This window comes from Callithrix jacchus, chromosome 5 (genome assembly GCF_049354715.1).
Source record: "Callithrix jacchus isolate 240 chromosome 5, calJac240_pri, whole genome shotgun sequence".
NCBI classification, from domain to species: Eukaryota; Metazoa; Chordata; class Mammalia; order Primates; family Cebidae; genus Callithrix; species Callithrix jacchus.
Window position 1 is genome coordinate 124,293,539 of NC_133506.1, and position 23,240 is coordinate 124,316,778.

Consider the following 23,240-nt stretch of genomic DNA (forward strand, 5'->3'; position numbering starts at 1 on the left):
TTCAACTATGTTTATGTAGCTATTGCTATATACAGGGTAAAATTCCTATCCTAGGATACAGGGAGGTGTAGCAAAGAGATTTGGAGTCTAAATTTGTCATGTAGGACTATATATAAAAATCAAGAAGTACTATGCGTGATATAAACCATAAGTGCAAAGGATACTGAGTGAGTATGATTACTGAGAGTTGGGAAGTTGCAGGGGTGGTAGGGGAAAAGTAAGAATCAGGATACATTAAATTCTTGGTTCTGCCACTAAAACAGTTTTGTTAGCTAAGCCACCTAACTTCCCTACAGATGACCTTTAGGCTTCTCATCTGTAAAATGGAGCATAAGCTTAGTTGTTCTGCAAGCTTCTTCCAACTTAAAATCTTTGTTCCCTGTGTAATAGTAAGAACCCCAGAAGAGAAGGAGGAGACAGGTGTGTGAGGGAAATCGTGTTAGGTAGAGGAGGTAGGAATATGCACAAAATTTTCCAGAAGCATGGGGAGATGAGCATGGAGCTTGTTTCATAGGGAAAAGTAGGAGATAATGTCGGAGATAGTCAGTAGGGACTAGCTGGAGAATTCAAACAGGAGATGCTAACTGCACGACAAATTCAGCATTTTATCAGGTGCTATCATCTTTCTCCTATCTTAGGTAGTTCTTGGTAAATACTTTTTGACTCAGCAGCACAACCGAGTAGTATCCTTGTTCCTTCAGTGTTGACCATGTTTTTCCCGACTTTCTTAACGTTTCTCCTTCAGGCGATCTTCTCAGTATTACATCAGTAACTCTGCCTCCTTTTTTTTCTTTTTCTTTCTTTTTGTTTTTTGTTTTTACCTCCTTTTTTAAGAAACAAAATCTGTAGTATTCCTCTTTAAGGAAACTGTCACCCAGTTGGGGAAGGCTAGATTATAGAGACTGCATGTAGAGGCTGTAGCTCTCTGGAAGGTGTGTCTGTGGGGGGAAGTGAGGGATGCAGATGGGAAGACGAAGGTGGTGTGAAGCTGGTAGGGACGCAGGAATTAGAGATAGTTTGATCCGTATTCCTTGACTGTCATCTTCCTTGGTGACCTGAAAGTTGCTTTTAAGGTTGTGGCACTATCATCCTAGTGTTGAGGCCAAGACAAGTGATCTAGAGTCATACCTCTCATTATATATGAAATAGTCGTCTTTTAGGCTCAAGTATTTTATGAAATACCCTAAGTACCAGTGAGCTCATTACTGCAAGAGACAACTGCTACAATTTAGGAAAATTATAATTACAGTGGTTTTTGCAAACAGATGATGAGCAACCTTAAGAATCACCTGTGAAGTGGGGTTTTTTTTCCCACTTTTCTTCCTTATATGGTATGTGGTCTTCTTTCTTTTTTTTTTTTTTTTTTCTTTTTTGGGTCGCCCAGGCTGGAGTGCAGTGGTGTGATCTCAACTCACTGCAACCTCTGCTTCAGGGGTTCAAGCAATTCTCCTGCTTCAGCCTCCCAAGTAGCTGAGACTACAGCCCCTGTCACTCACCACACCTGCCGTTCCTTAGGGTCCTATTGCTAAAATATAATTAGCACTTAGAACTTTTCTCATGCTTTTTAGCAGGTTAACAGTAATGTTACATCTGGAGTATCAGGTTCATTAATTTTTAACCACAAAATCTGAGTTGGCTTGAAAGCTATCAACTATGGTGAACATTTGTAAATAGGCTCTAGGAGTATAGAGAGGTAGGCAGTTAGACTGTAGCAAAGTAGGAAATAAAGTTTCTCAGAGTTGTCAAATAAGCTTTTTAAAAGAGGAAGCTATATGTAGACTTAATTTTATTGTTTATGATTCAGATATCCCAAAGGAAGCCTGATGTTGTTCTTGTGAGACTTTCTGAATTATGAGGAATGCAAATACTGCTTGAGATCCACTTCCATGGCTGGGTGTGGTGGCTCATGCCTGTAATCCCAGCACTCCGGGAGGCCGATCCAATGCCCAAATCCAGGAATTCGAGACCAGCCTGGGCAACATAGTGAAGTCTTGTCTCTACTAAAATTACAAACAACTAGCCAGGCATGGTAGTGCTTGCCTGTAATCCTAGCTATGCTGGAGGCTGAGGTGGCAGAATCACCTGAGCCCAAGAGATTGAGGCTATATTGAGCAGAGATTGTGCCACTGTACTTCAACCTGGACAACCAGAGTGAGACCCTGTCTCAAAAAAAAAACAAAACCCACTTTTACAATAAGATAAAACTAAATTACATTTCTTATCTACCTAATATTTTGGCATTTTTAGAAGACTCTAAAAACAGATTTTGTGTAATTGATCCTAAAAGGTGAAATTATAGAATCCAGTTTTGAGTAAAGTATATATCCAGATTTGAAGTAATGCTAGGGCTGGCTATATCAGAATAACTTCTTTTGGAGCTTACTAAGATTTTGATTGGGTAGATTTGTTTGTAGACCTGGTAATCTGTATTTTTAATAAGTACTTTAGATTATTCTGATATACTATCAGGATTAAGAATCACTGGTCTAGAAATAGCAGTCAGAAAACTGTGTAAAGGGTCAGATAGTATAATACTTCAGGCATTGCATGCCGAGAGAGGTAATCAAGGGCATTATGTAGGTGTGTGTGTGTGTGTGTGTGTGTGTGTGTATATATATATATATATAAAGAGAGAACACAAATTTCCACAAAATTTTTATTGATGAAATTTAAAATATCATAAACTTGTGTACAGGTTTTTGTTGCTACAAATGAGAAAAAATTGAATTTTTTGCAGGGATAACATTTTGCTTATTGGGATTCAACATTTTAGTGTTTTTCTTTTTTGGTCAAAATCAGTTACATTTATTCCTCCATTAATTCTGATCTGTAATGAGATTTTGCACATTTCATCCTTGAAAATACCTTTTCACACAAATACTACCAAATAAGCATATTTTTTTTTTTGTTGTTTATTTTTTTTGAGAAGGTCTTGCTCTGTCACCCAGGCTGGAGTACAGTGGAATGATCGCAGCTCATTGCAGCCTCAATTCCCTGGGCTCAGGTGATCCTCCTACCTCAGCCTCCCTAGTAGCTGAGACCGTGATGGCACATGCCACCATACCCAGCTAATTTTTTAACTTTTTGTAGAGATGAGGTCTCAGCGTGTTGCCTAGGTGGGTTTCAAACTCCTGGACTCAAACAATCCTCCCACCTTGGCCTCCTCTCAATGAGCTGGGATTACAGGTGTGAGCCACTGTGCCCAGTCATAGCATATGATTTTTATTGACATATAGTCATTGCTTGAGAGATGCTTATAGAATTCTGTGGCTCATGCCTGTAATCGCAACACTCTGGGAGGCCAAGGCGGGCGGATCACCTGAGGCTAGGAGTTTGAGACCAGCCAGGCCAACATGGTGAAATCCCGTCTCTACTAAAAATATGAAATTTAGCCGGGCCTGGTGTTGGGCCTGGTGTTGGGCCTGGTGTCGGGCACCTGTAGTCCCAGCTACTCAGGAGGCTGAAGCAGGAGAATCACTTGAAACTGGGAGACAGAGCCAAGATCAAGCCACTGCACTCCAGCCTGGGTGACAGAGCAAGATTCCATCTCAAAATAAATAAATAAACAAACAAACAAACATATTTAAAAAAAAAAAAAAAAGGCTGGGCGTGGTGGCTCACACCTGTAATCCCAGCACTTTGGAAGGCCAAGGCAGGCGGATCACGAGGTCAAGATATCAAGACCATCCTGGCCAACATGGTGAAACCCCATCTCTACTAAAAATACAAAAATTAGCTAGGCATGGTGGTGCTCACCTGTAGTCCTAGCTACTTGGGAGGCTGAGGCAGCAGCATTGCTTGAACCCGGGAGGTGGAAGCTGCAGTGAGCTGAGATCGCAGCACTGCACTCCAGCCTGGTGCCTGGTGAGAGAGAGAGACTGTCTCAAAAAAAAAAAAAAGAATTATGTTAGATTCTTCTCAGTGTTTGCCTCTTAGCATGTCATTACCTTGCAGATCAACCACTTGAAGGTTAGGTGGAAGCTCTTCATTTGCACAGGCAAATGGATTTTGAAATATGGAAATTTCCTTTGCACTTACATAGGGGTCTGAAAGATGCTGTTGGAACTGTAATTAGAGTTTACAAATATGTCCACTGGAAATTTGTATGGGAATGGAGGTCTCACTTGTTTTAACTTTTGACAGCAAAGGAAATATATAAAGCAGTTTGACACTGTTTTGGTTAAAATGATGCTAGCTGTTGAAATGACTTTACCAGAGTATGAGTTTCACCAAAAATGCTGGGGTTTGCCTTGTAATTTTAGGTTGAATTCATTCAGAAGTCAAATCAAGTCTGTCCTACGGCTAATTTCTGAAACCATTCAGCGTGCAACAATAGTGGTTAAAGGTAGTTCTTGTTTAGGAAAAGAAATCATTTCCATCCCTAGCTCAAAAAAATGTTGGTAAAACTTTAGCACTGTTAAGACATCAAACTGTGTCAGAGTTTTCACTTTCTATTTCTGATAAAAATTCATGACCTGATGATGGTCAAGTACACAGGAGCATGTTACATCATTGACACTACTCTTTCAGGAATACCCGATGGATTCATGTTTTTCCCACAAGGTACATGTTCATGAGTAATGCAGTGAGTAACCCTTACACAGGCAGGTTGTGTATGTTTGACCTCTTTTCTATTCCGTGCACGTTTTTACCACCATCAGTTGTAACACACCCTCGCATATTCCAGTTTAGGTTGTACTCATTTAGTGTTTTCTCAACTTCTCTGAAAATAATTCTCACATGTAGCTCTTCCACATGGACTCTTCATACTGGTTGGTTCTCCAGTCACTTCAAAGTTGGCATCGATTCCCCAAGTAGACAACAACTGAGCACTGTGGTAATAAACTCAGCAAGAGCCAAGGAGAACCACTGAAATAATTTGCCTCGTTTCTTAATTGACGTTGATAGTTGTTCCCAGTGTCCTCAACTCAGCAACTGCTCTCACTGAAAGGCTCATAGTCCTAAACAAGGTTATTTTCTCTGGCCGTATTTCTTCAGCTGTTACAATCAAACATGAGCTATTAACTCACTTGGCAAATGGCATTCCTTGCATGTCTAACAAAAACTTACTTTGAAAACACTTTGGTTGCAGTCTTGTTTCATTTTTTGTTTTAGTGAAGAAATTCTGCATTGATAAGCTATTCCATTTTAAAATTTTGTGTTTTTTGTTTCTGTTTTCTGACTGTTGCTTTTCTGTGGGCGGAAAGACTGAAGAAAGCTTAGTCTGTAAATGTTGGCGTGCATTGCCTTCTTTTAGCATAGCTATAGTGTTTTGCATAATAAACAATACTTTACCATGGAATTTGATAGCAAAATTATTTACATCCCACTTTACCATAAAAGTATAATATTCAGGGCCTTCTTTTTATTTGGATGGATGTGTATTTACTAGGTGTTTTTTTCTTATTGTCATGGTATGGCAATATTGGTGACCCTTGCAACATTTTCAGGTTATAACTGTGTCACTGCAGTTTGTGGTGCACCAAGCAGTGGTGCAAAGTGCCTCAGTCTCCACTCCTCACCTCTGCTGTTTTAGCCTGGAATTCCCATAGATATGTAAAAAGCAAGCATGGCTGTGTTCCAATACATTTTTATTTATGGATATTGAAATTTGAATTTCATATCATTTTTACATGTCATGAAATAGTCTTTTAATTTTTTTCCCTATCCAGTTAAAAATGAGCCATACAAAAACAGGCAGTGGGCTGGATTTGGCCTTTCAGCTATAGTTTGAGGACAGACCCTTAGCCAGAATCTGGATAAATACAGGGAGCAATCCATTTGTTCTCAACCACCTCTTCCTTTTGCCATAATGGTAATTCACTAGCACTGTTGTAGTTGTGTATACTTTTTCTGTGGTACTGTGTTGAGGATCATTTGAAAGATCTTAATACATATTGCCAAATTGCTTTCTAGAATATGCTTACCTTCTTTTTATTAAAAAAATCTATATTGTGTTATATTCTTCAGGCACAGATTAGACTGAGTTAAAAAAAAACTGTACTCTTTACTTATTTTCTAGAAGCAGAGTTGCCCTTTTCTAACTGATATAAAGCCACTGGTATTTTTGAGTATGTTCTAAAACAGCAGATCAGTTCTTATTGTGTATTCTTTGGCTATCCAGCTTAAATTCCATATCCTTTTAAAGAAGTGCATTCTAAATCCTTTCCTTTATATCTTTTAGTTGTGCAGAAGAGAGCATTGAATATAAAAATGTCACTTGTTCAGTAACTGGGCAAATAAACTGCTAAGTCTCTCTGTGACTATGAATTTGTTCCATAGAAATTATTTTCTAATTTGGGTTCTTAGCTTTTCTGTTACCTTTAAGCTTAGGACTCCTTATCCATTTTGTCTTTACAAGCAAAGAATGTTTATAACAGATTATTCTTGTGAAGTGAGGCAACATAGAGGCCATTCTCAGCGTAGACACCACTTTGTAAAACTCATATGAAATATGGTTCATGTAACCTCATAGACTTTTAATACTCAGACGGATCATAAGGTCAAGAGATCGAGACCATCCCGGCCAACATGGTGAAACCCTGTCTCTACTAAAAATTCAAAAAGTAGATGGGCATGGTGGTATGTGTGCCTGTAGTCCCAGCTACTCCAGAGGCTGAGGCAGGAGAGTTGCTTGAACTTGGGAAGCGGAGGTTGCAGTGAGCCTAGATTGCACCACTGCACTCCAACCTGGTGACAGAATGAGACTCCATCTCAAGGAATAATAATAACTGATAATAATAAAGCCTGTCTTGTGGCTAAAATCCAAGTCCACTGGCTGCTATACCATTTAAATGGAGCTGAAATACCCACAAGGCTAAAGAAATATTGGAACACTTTTCAGAGTGCCATGCTACTTAATACTTTTCAGCTTTACTACAATAACCTATAAAGCTACCTGTAATGTTCTAAACAGAAAAAAAAAAAAAAAAAAATCTAAGGGCTGAATAAAACATCTTAAGTTTTAAAAGTATTAACTGTGAAATGAATTTTCTTTGAAATTTTATTTTAAAAATTCCCTTTGAGAGGTCAAGGCAGGCGGATCACAAGGTCAAGAGACTGAGACAATCCTGCTAACACAGTAAAACCTGTCTCTACTAAAAATAAAAAAAATTAGCTGGGTGTGGTGGCATGCACCTGCAGTACCAGCTACACAGGAGGCTGAGGCAGAAGAATCGCTGGAACCTGGGAGAAGGAGGTTGCAGTGAGCCGAGATTGCACCACTGTGCTCCAGCCTGGGTGACAGAGTGAGACTTCATCTCAAAAAAAAAAAAAATTCCCAGGCCAGGCGTGGTGGCTCACACCTGTAATCCCAGCAGTTTGGGAGGCGAAGGTGGGTGGATCACCTGAAGTCAGGAGTTTGAGACCCGCCTGGCCAACATGGTGAAACCCCATCTCTACTAAAAATACAAAAATTTGCCAGGTGTGGTAGAGCGCACCTGTAATCCCAGCTATTCCAGAGGCTGAGGCTGGAGAATCTCTTGAACCCAAGAGGCAGAGATTGTATGAGCTGAGATCACTTCACGGCACTCCAGCCTGGGTGACAGAGTAAGACCTGTCTCAAAAGAAAAAAAAAAAAAAAAAATCCTCCTTAGTAACGTAAAATGAATTGGGAAAAGTTATGAGAGTCTCAAGTTATAACTAACAAAAAGTGTATCTTAAACCTTTAATATTTTTGCCCAGTATATTAAATCCTTTACTTACTAGCCAGGAACGTGGAAACAGCACAGCTTGAATGAGTCACAACAAAAGCAGATTTAGGATTGATAGACACATGACATATGAAGAGAGAAGAGGTTAACTTTAAGTCAGTTGAACTAACTAAAACAGTTGCATAGGTCAGAACTTGGGTGGTTGGTTATCCATTGAACCACTGAACTTCTTCATGTAACTCGGGGGGAAATCGAGGCCTGGAGGAATTTAGAGACTTGGCCAGATCACTCCTAGTTAGAGAAAGGGCTGAAATTCACATCTTTTCATTAACACTAATAGAAAACAAGAAGACTGGGAAGGCGCAATCGCTCACACCTGTAATCCCAGCACTTTGGGAAGCCGGGGCAGGCAGATCATAAGGTCAGGAGTTCGAGACCAGCCTGGCCAACATGATGAAACCCTGTCTCTACTAAAAATACAAAAAATTAGCTGGGCATGGTGGCATGCACTTGTAGTCCCAGCTACTCAGGAGGTTGCACTGCTGCACCCCAGCCCAAGGCGACAGCATGAGACTCCGTCTTTAAAAAAAAAAAAGAGAAAGAGAAAAGACTTTGATCACTTCTGAAATTTTTAGGAAAAAAATATTGAAGAGTAACTTTCTTCCAGTAATTCATATTTCATCTACCAGACACTTTTGTAAGGTAAGAGGAGAGTTAGGTAAGATAAGAGGAGTACCAGTTGTCTAGTACTGAGCTTTGTATAAAATTTGAATGAGGACCCAAAACACAATAAAAAGAAGTGAACAGAAGCTGTTGAGTTTACTGAGTCCATCATTATTTGTTTTCATGTCCTCCATTTAAGAAAAAAATTTTCTATTTTAAATTTTTGCGGATACATAATAGTTTCATATATTTCTGGCACCCATGAGCTCTTTTGATACAGGCTTGCAACACCTAATAATCACATCATGGAAGATAGGGTATCTGTCCCTTCAAGCATTTATCTTTTGTGTTACAGACAATCCAGTTACACTCTTTTAGTTATTTCTCAATGTACACTTAAATTATTAGTGACTATAGTCACCCTCTTGTGCTATCAAATACTGGGCCATATTCATTCACTTTAACTATCTTTTGTTCCGATTAGCCGCCCCCACCTCCTGCCACCCCAACCCCTGCTGCCCTTCTCACCCTTTGGTAACCATCCTTCTACTCTCTAACCCTTGACCTCAGGTGATCCACCCACCTTGGCCTCCCAAAATGCTGGGATTACAGGCGTAAGCCACCACACCCAGCCCAATTGTTTTTATTTTTAGCTCCCACAAATAAGTGGGAACATGCAATGTTTGTCTTTCCATGCCTGTCTTACGTCACTTAACATAATGACCTACAGTTCCATGCATGTTGTTGCAAATTATTGAATCTCTTTTTTATAGCTGTATAGTACTCCATTGTGTATATGTACCACATTTTCTTTATCCATTCATCTTTGGATGGACAGTTGGATTGCTTCCAAATCTTGGCTGTTGTGAATAGTGCTGCAGTAAACATGGGAGTGCAGATATCTCTCTCCTTAATGTACTGATTTCCTTTCTTTTGGGCATATACCTAGCAGTGCAATTGCTGGAGCATATGGTAGGATCCTCAAGAATCTTAAGACATATAAAGGGATCTTGAGACCAAAAAATTACAGAACTGCTGTTTTCCAGCTTTGTGACTCAAAGTGTGGTCCCAGGCACTCCTTGAATTGCAGAGACCAGGGTCCCACCCAGACCTACTAAACTGGAGCCTGCAGTGTAAGGACGTCTTCACATGATTCCCTTGTATACTAGATGAGGTGCTGCTTTCAGGAACACTTGAAAGAAGCTTCAGTCAGGAGCAGTGCTGCAGCTGTGGAATCCCGAGGGAAAGTGAAACACTGGGAGGGAGGACTGGAAGACTCAGACACAGAGCCCTTCTTTCCCAAAATAGTTCCTCTCTTCTGTGTGTCCTCTGGTCAAGCGTTTTCACCTTAGGAATGTATTCTCATACAGTTTAGATGTTTGAAATTGCTTGGAGGTTTAGTAGAGAAATCTCAGCTCAGAAAGGATAGGCCACTTGGGAAAGGACCTATTGGAGATGTGAAGCCTGCGGCACTGTCCAGGATCTTGCTGAGCAAGGCACGTCTGTCCAGGTTCATGCCTGTTACTGGGGGATTTTGTACAGTAGTCTCACCTCATCTCTGGTTTGGTTTGTTTCTGAAGATAACTACCATCACTATTAACTCAAGCTAGAAAAGGTAGGCAAAAAGACTGTCACTTAAATTTTAGTTGTAGATTTATGTTTTATCTCAAAAACAGTTTTCATCTTCTAATTATGTCTTTGCTATGGATGCATAGTTATAGCAGAAAGCACGCATGTAATCCTTTAGTCCAAATAGATGAGCACTTGGGATGTTGATTCTGTAAAGCATTTGTGAAATCAACCTCCTTTGCAGATGAGCATTGTGACAGAGCAGACGTTTTATATGTTTTTAGGAAGGTTAGCTGTCTGAAATTGGTGACTAAACAAAGTTAGGTTAAGTGTACAAAGTTCGTGTTAAGTGTACAACCAGACAGTATAATACAAACTGTTGTAACAAGATCTTCCATTTCTGAGCCCTAATAATTACTCGCTTTCTCCTTGTTTTTAGGGTGAATCTGTAAAATATTTCCTGGATAACTTGGATAAACTTGGAGAACCAGTAAGTGTTTAAACTGAATGTTTATGTTTAGTGCCATTTAAAAGCAGAAGTCAGAATATCAACAATAGGAAATTGAGAAAAATGATATATTAAGCTATTTGCTTCTTTTTTTTTTTTTTTTTTAGTGGTGTCATTCTGATTCTTTCTTGCTTTATTTAGAGTGATTGGTAGCTAAAAATTTATTGAATGATTTTTATTTTTTCAAAAAGAAAATAATATTTTTATTGTTTAATCATGACACTTCTTTTTTTCTCCCTCTAACTGTCCAGATCTTTACCATTTTCTCAAGGAATGTTTTATCTGCTATTTCTTGGAAATAAAACTGTTTAGAGAAAGTTTATGTTTGAAAATGATATTGTGCGTTTTCTATTATACTTTAGTGTCTTTGGGGGGTTTTGTTTGTAACCGGAAATAGGACACAGTGGGTTGATTGATTTCCAAATCTTTTGACAAACAACATTTTTGAGTTCATGCCCCCTTTGTGTTGAGTTACAAGGAATTGCCCTTGAAAAGAGAGTTTATTATTTTCCTGTAGGTATTCCTTGGAGCCAGCAGCTCTAAGCTGGCGCTGTGGCCAGCGGGGCCCACTGCAGGCAGAGCAGCTCCGCTTGTTTGACCTCTGTATTGGACGGACACAGAAGAGTTTACTGGGAGAAAGGTTTCTGCTGCTTAGGAAAATTTTGAAAGCCACTGCCTTAGAGTCGTTTGTTACTCTCTAAATGTAGTGCATCTTTGTCTGCCTCCTCATAAGGCAAACTTTTCTTTTTCTTCTCTTTCTTTTCTTCTCTTCTCTTCTCTCTTCTCTTCTCTTCTCTTCTCTCTCTCTCTTTCTCTCTTTCTTTCTTTCTTTCGTTTTCTGCTTATGTAAAAGCAAATTTCTGTTACAAATTGTAATGAGGCCGTATGGGTACTTTGAGGTTTTTATCTTTAAAAATATAACTGAAGGAAAGCACAAAATGAACCTGTTGCAAGTAGGAAAATACCATCCTAATGTATCCAGGACACGTGAAAAGGTGCCTCCTTTTTACCCTAGCAGAGTAATTTTTACATTTTCCCAGTGTTTTTCTGAATTGCATTTGTCTGCCTTCAATCCAGTATATTTATCCTGCCTGTTTCCTAGACAGGTGACCCCCACATGTTGACAGAATCTCCATAGTTTGTTTTTACTAATTCAGTCTACATCAGTGAAACTTTGTATTAAGATCTATTTTACTAACATTTTTCCATCTGGCCAGATTGTAAACCTTAAAAAAGTTAGGTATAGGTCAAGTAGAAAGGCACCTTAGTAAGTAAACTAATTTTATAAGCGTTATTTCTTGTTTTCTAATTCAGACAATGCTGACTTGACCTGCTCCTCTCAGGTTACCTTTCAGGCAGGCCTTCCTGAACACACCAAAGTGTTTCGCTCCTCAGTATCAGCTCCTGCTTTTCTCCTCTGTCGCACGTGGCTTTTGATAATTATTTTATCTTTGTTTTCACCCATCTGTTTCCGTAAGTACAAGGACCTCATCTCTGGATTATGAAGAGTTGAGGGTTCCTGATGCCCAGTGACAATGCCTGGCGTGAAGTAAGCACTCAACAAATAGGTGAATGAATGACTCTGGGCCAACTCCATTCAATTTGTTGTAGCTGCTTAGGATCTTACGTTGAGAACAATTTTGAGGCCACATCTGGAATAAGAAGAAAAAGTGCTGTGTTCAGCATATAGTGGTAAAGGAGCAGGGAGACTAAACCTGAGCGGCACTGCATTTTTGTCAGCCATTTTGTGCATATGGAACAGGTCACAGAATTCTGCTTGCTGGTTTATTTCTTACTGAAGTACTAGGGCCATCGATACCCTGCTGTGCTGAGCCCTGTGTCTCTCCGGTAGGTGGAACAGCACAAAGGTCAAGGACATGGGCTCTGCAGCCAGACTGCCTGGCTTCCCATCCCAGCTCCATCATGGACTGGCTCTTTATGACGTCAGTCATCTCTAAACTGTAGTTTTCGTTCATAACTGGGCATAATAGCAGAGTAAGAGAACTGAGCTCCCAGTGTTATGGGACAGTTACATAAAATAAACCCTGAAGGTGTAGGAATATAGTAAATGCTCAATGTTAGCGTTTTTTGATCTCTACATTTAAGGAGCCCTATCTACTCAGAGAGACAGAACTAACATATGTAAAACAAGTAGAGGACAGTGAAATGATACTGATCACAAAGATAAACTTAGTTTATGGACTGGAGAGAGATGTATTGGCTGAAAAAGTTGGAGCTAGGCTGTAAGAGTAAGTGAACCTGAACTGCCTGAAGGATGGGTTGCTTTTAGATACATAAAGACATGATGTGGCCCACCAATATGGGAGACAGCTGGATGTGCTTGGTTCTAGGAGGCACATCTCTCTGATGGAAGGGTATGCAAAATTTTTAGCTCTGACTTGTAAAAACAGACTTTTAGAAGGCAGTAGCTTGGGTTCTTAGGCATTGTTTATTGTATCTGCACTGTTGTGCAAATGAACGAACATGTGATGGTGTTCAGATGTGAAGCTTTCTGCAGATTTTGGTAGGCACTCTGATGAGCTAGAACAGCACAAAGCAGAGCCCGCTAATTCCAAACAACAAGGTGTAAGGAGGGCCCTGAAGGCCAGTCAGCAGTTTGGACTTGATGCAGTGAGGGACCCCTCACCAGGCTGGAGTGTGGTGGCACAGTGTCAGCCCACTGTGAGTTCTGGAGTCCTGATGCAGGATGGTTGTTCTACAGAAACATATAGTGGCTTAGACATGGACTTGAGGTGTGAGACATTCAAGGTCAGAAAACTGGTGAGGAGATGGCAGCCATGCCTGAGATGAGAAGAAAGTGGGAGCAGTGGGAATAGGAGGAAAGAGAACATGTCAAAAATATTCAAAGAAAGAGCAACAGGATTTGGTACAAAACAGATGGTAGAGAAGAGGCCATGGTGAAGGGAGACTAAGAAGCTGGGACTGTTGGGTGCAGAAAATAGAAAGGAGCGTGCACTAGGAGACCTGGAGTAGAGGAGCCAGTAGGGAAAAAGATGAGTTTTCTTACTGAGTTTGTTTTGTTTGATTTTGAATAGACTGTCAGGTGCAAATAACTGGAGAGCATTTACGAATGAGAGTTTGGAATGGAAGTGTATCTGGCTGTTTTAGCCTTTTTGATTGCCGCCCCCGCCCCGGCAGTGGCAGTGTTGGCCAACAGTGGTCACGGTAGACATCTTAAGAGCTGACACATCACCTGTGTGTGTGCCAAACACTGCTCTTATGTACTTCACTCAAACACTTTTTTTTTTCTGGGATAAGATCTTGCTCTCTCACCCAGGTTGGAGTGCAGTGGCACAGTCTTGGCTCACTGCAACCTCTGCCTTCCAGGCTCAAGTGATTCACCTGTCTCAGCCTCCTGAGTAGCTGGGACTATAAGTGGACGCCACTGCACCTGGCTAATTTTTGTATTTTTTATAGAGATGGGGTTTCACCATGTCGCCTAGGCTGGTCTCAAACTCCTGAGCTCAGGTGATCCACTCACCTCGGCCTCCCAAAATATTGGGATCACAGGCATGAGCCACTGTGCCTGGCCTTTTAAACATTTCTCATTTAGTCGTCACAGCAACCCTATGAATGTTATCTCTGCTTTACAAATGAGGAAATTATAATACAGAGAGGTTAAATGACTTGCCCAGTGTCACCCAGCTAGTATGTGTGTCCTCATCAACATACTCTACTCTGTGAGACTATTTAACACTTAATTACCTGAAGCTCTGTGCTTCACGTGAAGCAATCTTTAGAGCTTTAGATTCCTACCTAGATTGTTAGCTTTAATAGAGACAATAACAGATAGAGAACTTCTTATTTTTATGAAATTACTTTTTTCTTTCTTTCTTTCTTTTTTTTTTTTTTTTTGAGAAGGAATCTTGCTCTGTCACCCAGGCTGGAGTGCAGTGGCACAATCTCAGCTCACTGCAGTCTCCGCCTCCCGAGTTAAAGTGATTCTTCTGCTTCAGCCTCCTGAGTAGCTGGGACTACAGGTGCATGCCATCACACCCAGCTAATTTTTGTGTTTTTAGTAGAGATGGGGTTTCACCATATCAGCCAGGCTGGTACCTCTGCCTCCCAAAGTACTGGGATTACAGGCATGAGCCACTGTGCCCAGCCCTGGAATTACATTTTTTAAAGGCTCAGGGCTGGCATGTTTCTAAAGGGGCTGGCATAGGTGTATGCTGTAAATTGGTATTGCCTTCTAGAAAGCAGTTGGATGTTAAGTATCCACAGTCATTAAGATGTTTGTAACCTTTAACCTCATAATCTTATCCTTGATTATTTTAATCTTGGGAAATAGTCCAAAAGAAAAAAAAAATATGTGCACAAGAATTTTAATTGCAGTATTTCAGTTAATTAATGGCAAAAAGTTGGAAACAACTTTAATGACCGCTAGTAGGGGAATGTTAATATAAAGTATAGCACATTAATGCACTGGGTATATTTTATTATCTTTTAAAATGAGGCATGACTGTATCAGCATATGGAACAGTTCACAATAAAACATTAAGCAAAAACATAGAGGTAGGCTGAATATTGTGTCCATATGCTGATTATAAGTAAAGTAGGCATGTGTGTGAACAAAAGCTAGAAGAAAACATGAAAAAGCTAACACTTGAGCCCTAGAGTTATTTAATGACTGGCTGTTGGTTGCCAGTAACTAAGAACCTGCTTACTTTTTTAAAATTCTTAATTCCAGCTGGGTGCAGTGGCTCGTGCCTGTAATCCCAGCACTTTGGGAAGCCAAGGCAGGTGGATCACTTGAGATCAGAGACCAGCCTGACCAACATGGCAAAACCCCGTCTCTACTAAAAATACAAAAAATTAACCAGGTGTGGTGGTGCATTCCCATAGTCCTAGCTACTCGGGATGCTGAGGCAGGAGAATCACTTGAACCTAAGTGATTGTGCCACTGCACTTGAGCCTGGGCAACAGAGCAAGACTGCATCTCAAAAATTGTGTGTGTGTGTGTGTGTGTGTGTACACACAGGTGTGGTGGCATGCACCAATACACACACACACACACACACACGTATGTATTCTTCTATTATACCATTTTGAGACAATGAGTATTCTTGTAATGAAATTTCAGTATCATTACACTATTCAGAAAGGCATAAAATGCAGCATTGTGAATAACAGCAGTTTTAAATTCTACCTTGATTTTTAAGATATTTTTACCTTGATCTATATTAGCTGTTCTGTTCATGTATTACCAGGAAACTGTATTGTAGTTTTGGAAGAAATGCGAGACTGAGAAGGAAGAACCAGTTGCATTGCACAAGAAAGTGTGCCATCATAGAATAGCTAGTGACTTGTGCGACCAGAGCTTCTGTTTGTTCAGGGTCTTGTAGTTCACTGACCAAGAGTGCAGAGAAGAGCTCACTTGATCCTTGCAACAGCCCTCCCTCTCAGGTAGACAGGCCAATGTAATCACCTCCATTTCACAGAGATGCTGACACTCACAGTAAGTGACTAGTTTGAGTTTTTGGGTCAATAAGGAAGAAAGCTGGAACATAATTATAGTAGAGACTGTGTTTTTCACACATATAATATAGCAGCAATGAAAACATAGACATTCTAAGTCATGAGTGGGGTAGCACAGTAAAAGAACATTTAGAGTAGGTTAGAGAGAGGTGGGCAGAACTTGGAACTGGGAAGTGATCCTTCACATCCCATTGCTTTTAATAGAGGAGCAAGGAGCAGTGTGGAGAAGGTAGATATGCAGACAGGAAGATCACTCTGGCTAGAACAAAGAGCGGCTGATAGTGGGAAGTAAGATTGCAGGTGGATATATAGCAATGAAGGTGGGTGAGAACAATTGATAAGATTTCAGCCTAAATTTTGAGTAGTGTTGCAGGAATGAAAACAAGTAGATTCTGGCCATTTGTAGTACATTTTGAACCTGTCCTGCTAACATTTTAATGTATCTTGGCTTTTTTGCGGGGAGCAGAAATGGGGTCTTGCTCTGTTTCCCAGGATACTCTCAGACTCCTGGCTTCTAGCAGTCCTCCTGCCTCAGCCTCCCAAAGTGCTGGGATTATAGGCGTGAGGCACCATGTCTGACCAGTCTTGGCATTTTATAATAAGAATAATATATCTGAAAATGTAATTTAAAAGATCATTTTGTTTGCATATCTATTCACTAGTCCAGTTAGTAGTCCATTGAAAATTCTAATTACTTCTGAATTACTAAGTATAAAACCATTTATTTCCTTTCCAGGATTATATTCCATCACAACAAGATATTCTGCTTGCCAGAAGACCCACCAAAGGCATTCATGAGTATGACTTTGAAATAAAAAATGTTCCTTTCAAAATGGTTGATGTAGGTGGTCAGAGATCAGAAAGGAAGCGTTGGTTTGAATGTTTCGACAGTGTGACATCAATACTTTTCCTTGTTTCCTCAAGTGAATTTGACCAGGTGCTTATGGAAGATCGACTGACCAATCGCCTTACAGAGTCTCTGAACATTTTTGAAACAATTGTCAATAACCGGGTTTTCAGCAATGTCTCCATAATTCTGTTCTTAAACAAGACAGACTTGCTTGAGGAGAAGGTGCAAATTGTGAGCATCAAAGACTATTTCCTAGAGTTTGAAGGGGATCCCCACTGCTTAAGAGACGTCCAAAAATTCCTAGTGGAATGTTTCCGGAACAAACGCCGGGACCAGCAGCAGAAGCCCCTATACCACCACTTCACCACTGCTATCAACACAGAGAACATCCGCCTTGTTTTCCGTGACGTGAAGGATACTATTCTGCATGACAACCTCAAGCAGCTTATGCTACAGTGATGTACAAAAGACTTGTTGTTTTAATATTTTTCTGTGTTTTTGATTGTTTTCTGTGTGTTTTGTTTTTTAAATAGCAGTTTACAACCAGAATTAGAACAATCTTGATTCTGTGTTTAACTTCTTGAAAATCTTAGTACTTTTTCTGCAGCCTTGGGTTTGTGGCTGAAAGCTGTTGAGTGACACATTGCCAAGATTTGCTGTAATGCAGGCTTTGATCTGTTTCACTATGGCTTCTATTCAAGTCCAGCTAAAACTTCCCAGCCGACCTCAGACTAGGCATATTTCAAGCTTTAAATTCTGCTTTTCCAACTGAATTCTCCTGCAGTGCCAAGTAGAGAAGGTGTCTTTAAATACTTGTAAGGATGAGGTTAGGAATACTGGGTTCCAAAACAAGTAAGATATCTTCTGTCTGCCTTACACGTAGCAGTGACACTTGCTGCCTAGCTTAATGGTGACCTATTTTGAAAGGGCTGTTAGAAAAAAAGTTTGATCCAAGAAATGGCATTCTGTAGATTTATAGAAGGTTTAGCCTTCATATTTTAATTGCTTGTATACACAGCAGCTGTTTTGCTTTTAAATGTCTGTGTTTCTGAAGGTAATGCTCTTAGTGTTTTCAAGTTTACATAAGGATCTTTGGTCTGATGCTGATGAAGAGTTCACAGGTGGTACGGCGGGAGAGCAAAAGGCAAGCAAATGCTATTTATGGCGTTTTGGTGAAACAGAAGGAGTGAAACAGAATTTGCCTTAATCGTGTTTAATTATCATGTAGTTTAATGTACCATATGTGAAACATTGTGGCCATAGCAGCAACTAAAAACTGCAAGCGACTTGATAACAGAACTTTCTAAATAAACTTAACCTGTTCCAGAATGTCGTGTATTTCACTTTTAAGCCCTATCTCGGTTGGTCGGTAAAGACCAGTCCTTACTGTAGGAAATCATTGTTGTAACATCACAAACATCTATCTTTTGCTGTCCTCTCCATTCCCACCAACTACAAACTGTGGCATTTATGGGACTGTTGTTTGTTTGGAGCTTGCCAAGGGCAGTATTGTTCTGTCAGACTATTCAAGAAGGCATTATTTGAGATTCCTGTTCATTCTTGGTGTGTCTCTAAAAGATACAGTATGTATACATTTGTATAATTGTGTTCTATGAAAGTCCAGCTTTTCTGAGGTATATTTTAAATGTTTTAAGGATGCTTCTAAGGATAAGTAGTAGTATTTTTTAGTTCGCACCTAAAGATGATTACATTGACCTCCCCCCACTGCTTACCAAATTAAACTGTGTCCATGAAGTAGCTTTGTGATTGCAGATGCATTCATAGTGAACTCATCAGAATGGCTGATTTGCAGTACTGAAATACTATCTTATAGGCTTTATGTAGTGTTAAAATTAAATCAGAGAAACAAAAGTCCAAGGCTGGTGACAGTTAGAAAAGTCTGACAGCTTTTCTTCTTTTTCTTAAAATTCTAAGACTGTGATATCTGTCATGTTGCTGTATAGCTGGCTGTGCACTCAGGTATTTTATTGGTCCTTGAAGGACTGGTCATTGCGGATCACCCAGTCTTTCCAAGTCAGTGGCTGTCGTTCTGTCTTGCTGTCTGATACAAGAGTGGGGCTTTTCTGTGAACTAACCAGGGATTGTTCTTGACATACCTGACTTTTCGTATTTTTTTTAGTAGAGGCGTGGTTTCACCATGTTAGCCAGGCTGGTCTTGAACTCTTGACCTCAAGCCATCCATCTGCCTCAGCCTCCCAAAGTGCTGGGATTACAGGCATGAGCCACCATGCCTGGCCAACATACCTGACTTTTCTCATGTTGGAACTTCTACTGTCCTTAAATTCATGTAACTTCCAGCGTTTTCATGCCACGTAGCCCGGCACCGTGACGCAGGTGTTCATGATATCATTCATGCATGTTTGATTAGTTCTACTTAGATCTAGTGCCTCTTGCCAAAAAGAATATATTGTTTAAATTCACAAAGTTAGCGTAATGGCAGTGCTAATGAATATATGAATGTGCACAGTAACATTTGGCCTATTCGGTGGAGAATTTAGCCATACATTTTGCAAACAGTTTTACTGAATGGCCAAAAACATTGAACTCCAATGACGACTCAAGCTAGATCTCTATGGAAAGAGGACACTTCATGTTATTTAAGTAATAGTTAAGATCTGTGATATGAACTGTAGATATTGCCTGACAAAGCAGAAATCACCAAGTTTCCCCATTTTGACTTACCACTAGGAAGTGTTAAAACACCAAATAGCGTGTTATTTTGGGCATTTGCAATTTTCTTCCCTGCTGCATGTGATGTCTCAGAATCAACATTCTTTTAAATTTTAGAATCAATTTTGAGTCAATGAATTACTTACATTCAACTTAAGCTTGTTTTGACATTCAGTAGAACTTTAAGTTCAATCTAAAGGCTTCAGTCCACATTTTTTTTAATGTGTTGTATTTTAAAACCATTTGAAAGGAGTCTTATAACTGTATCATGAAAACTGAATCCTTTTGAAATACCACTTTATGAAGAGAGATGAAATTTAGTGAACAGAATTGAAAAGGTGCTCATAATTTTCACTATGCCAACTTACCCCGGTCTCTAAAAAAGTAATTTAAAGTTCTTTGATGTATTTGGTTTTCTAAATCTTTATGATTATGATTTGGAATAAAATGTGCCTAATCCTGTATTACATTCTGTTCTTAAATATGAATGCCTTCTCATTTAATTCTGAAGAAATACCACACAAGTGTCTTCATTGACCTTGAAGAAATGTATCATTTACACAGTTGCCTTACAGAACAACAACATAAATTTAGACTATAACTTTTATAGAGAAAGGGTTTTGTCAAATGTTTTCTGAAAATCTGAATAATTCAAAGTGTGCCTCTGCCATTTTAATATTTTTAATAACCTGCATTGTTGCTGTCTGCCAAATACTAAATTGAAATCTTCATTTTAGTTTTATTGTCTGGAAAGGGCACTGGCGTGCGCTGCAACCAAAGAAAGCAATGTGGAATGAAAGAGATGATTCATTTTGTCTTATTTTCTTTAAAGAAAGGGCAGTATTGGCATGTGCTTTACATAGAGAAGGTCCTCTGGTTAATCTCTCAAATTGAGGCTGTTTAGGGAAATCCTTACTAAGTTGGTGGCAGTTGGTTTAAAGTAGAAGGAAATAATATGACCTTAATACTAGAAATGATTAGAAGTACTGATTTAGATTCAACAGATATATGTCCTTATCATTTTTTGTAAGAAGAAATACATAAATCTTAACTTTCAGTGTGTACCCAAATACTTGTATTTATGCTTTTGATAAAATGTATTTTCCACATTAATACACATCCGGTTATGCCTTATTTATATATGAAGAATAAAGTTACCATGTTACGCTGTTATGTCCTGAAATTCAAATCACTATTTGAGAAACCCTCAAATTGGTGCTTTCATTATATAATGATACATTTAGGCAAAACCCCAAACCAAGCCATTTGAAGCAAGATTCTCTGTTGCAGTTTGTAGCAATGTTATTTCTGTGTATGTCATGAGAAGGCTATCAGTGTTAATTTCTTGTTTGAATCCATGAAATCATGCCTGTAAAGCCCAAACATTTGTAACAAACTCCCTAATAAATTTAGAGAAAGTCACTCTGTTACCATTTCATTTATTTTAGTTTTATTTGAGGAATCAAATCCAGAAGTTTTGCTCATGTCTTTTTCACTTGGAAATCTGACTTAGGATCTAGTTACTCTGTCTGTCTCCCATCATTTTAAGGTGTTCACTTCTGTTAGTCACAGATGATCTGTCCTTGTGTTATGCTGCTTGACTAAAAGCACTGATTTTTTTTTTTTTTTTTTTTTAATGATAGGATACAGGGTGGCTTTTCAGTCTAGTAAACAGGAGGGGAGAGATTATGGGTAGGTGTGGGTGTGTCTGCATGTCCCAAATATAGCACATGCCCATTTTTTGATGGTACGAGATTAGGGCTTAATAAATGTACACTAGAGCTTGAAGTATAAGTCTAAGCCTGAACATTTTAAACAAGTTGGACATTATGGCTTTTGCAAGTTCCATCAAGTAGATGTTAGCCTTAGGCTGGTAGGTGATTAACGACATTATTTGAAGTACAGTGTTTGTATTACTAGCATTCTTATGTCTGTACTTGAATGTATAGTTAGCATTTAAGTTATGTTCACTCTTGTGGCAGTCAGGTCTAACCATCTGGTTTCAAATGCGAGAGCTTATGTGAAACATTGTTTTAAAAGCATGAATGATAATGGCAATATTTCATGGGTTGATGAGATTTTTGTGACCTATACAAATCTGTTAATGAAAGTTTACAGATGGATCAGAGTATGCTGGAACTCACTATGCACAAATTTTCAATCAGTGAGTATCACTGAAAGTCATCTAGTACTTGGTATGTGATTTTGGTTTGTATTAAGAAAGTGTGTTTATAGTATGTCTTGCCATAGTGATACATTTGTCCTTAATCATGCCTATTTGATGGTACTAGGAAAGAAAAGGGTAGAGATTAATTCTTGCAAAGTATATGCAACAGTGGAACAAACTATGCCATTTACATTTTACCTCTTATTTAAGGCAGAATTGCAAAACGTTTGAAATGGCTTTTCTGTACTACTCCGCTCTGGTGAGAGCTCATTTACCACAAGAAGCCTTATAAAATATATTTTGTAACAACCTCATAAATACTGTACCTAACAAACATGATTTGTATTATTAGCTCTGTATAAAATATTTTTGTGGCTTAGGGGTTTGTTTTTTTTTTTAACATATATCTTTTTATAACTTTCCAGGAACTAAGCACATTATCTGATAATTGTAAATTTTGTCAGTGCTTTAGTTCAGGATGGGCAATAAATTATTTCTAAAGGAGGTCTAAAAGTGGAAAGAATGGTTTGATTTTATAAAATGAGTTGCTAGTTCATTACAGCTTTTTCCTTTTGTACATATTTTGCAAAACATTTGCCTCTTGCTATTAATATTTGCTTTGTAAAATTTACTGACATTTAATAAACATTTGTAAATGATTCAATACTACAATGTTATTTAAACTAACAGTTTGCTAACTGTAAAGTGTAAAGCAGATGCTGAAAGTCTGAAAGCAAAAGTTTCATCGAGGGACTGACTTAAGACAGAAATCTACATCAGCAGAATCCCCAACAACACTTGGCTTAAATATTAGTCTAGAAATTTCTTACTAGAAATGGAGATGTGGACTTCTTCCAAAGAAGTTCTCAGACACTTAATATATTTTGACATGGGAATTGGGAAAGAGAAACCGCTTGTTTTTCTCTTTTCCTCTTAAGGTCGCTGAAACTGTATTAGGGTATACCTGAGCTCAGTTCATCCAGCTGAGACAGTATTAATAATTCTGTTATGTCTGTTGTAATTAATGTTTGAAGACAAACCAATGTTTACCACTCATCGTTTTAAAAAAAATTTTATATTATTTACAGAAGAATGTCCAGACAGTACAGAGTTCCCCTATACTCCACAGCCCTTATAATAGTTCCCATAATTAACATCTTGCATTAGTTTGGTACATTTGACATAATTAATGAACCAATACTGATAACGTTATTAACTAAAGCCCATACTTAGTTCCTATTTCCTTAGTTTTCCCCTACATTACATTTACTTGTCATGTCTCCTTCAGCTCCTCTTGGTAAATTAACAGACTCCCTGTCTCTCAGATTTTCTGTTTTTGATGACATTGGCAGGTGTTTTGTTTTTTGTTTGTTGTTGTTGTTGTTGTTTTGGGGGGGCAGGGTCTCCCCTCTTGCCCAGGCTAAGAGTATAGCGGCCCGATCTCGGCTCACTGTAGCCTCTGCCTCCCAGGTTCAAGTGATTCTCCTGCCTCAGCCACCCAAGTAGCTAGGATTACAGCCGCATGCCACCACACATGGCTACCTTTTGTATTTTTAGTTGAGATGGAGTTTCTCCATATTGCCGAGGCTGGTCTCAAACTCCTGAGCTCAAGTGATTTGCCTGCCTCGGCCTCCCAAAGTG

General features: G+C 39.1%; 1 protein-coding gene across 4 annotated transcripts in view; it reads left to right on the plus strand.

Annotated features, from left to right (window-relative positions):
* GNA13 (G protein subunit alpha 13) overlaps positions 1 to 22,258 on the plus strand; it is a 47,611-nt gene extending 25,353 nt beyond the window's left edge. For all 4 annotated transcript variants that reach the window (XM_002748656.7, XM_078374497.1, XM_035301623.3 and 1 more), the window contains 2 exons: positions 10,324 to 10,374; positions 16,628 to 22,258. In XM_002748656.7, the coding sequence (XP_002748702.3) occupies positions 10,324 to 10,374; positions 16,628 to 17,200 (624 nt within the window). In that variant the 3' untranslated portion in view covers positions 17,201 to 22,258. The remainder of the gene's footprint in view (positions 1 to 10,323; positions 10,375 to 16,627) is intronic.
* Positions 22,259 to 23,240: the final 982 nt, after the last annotated feature.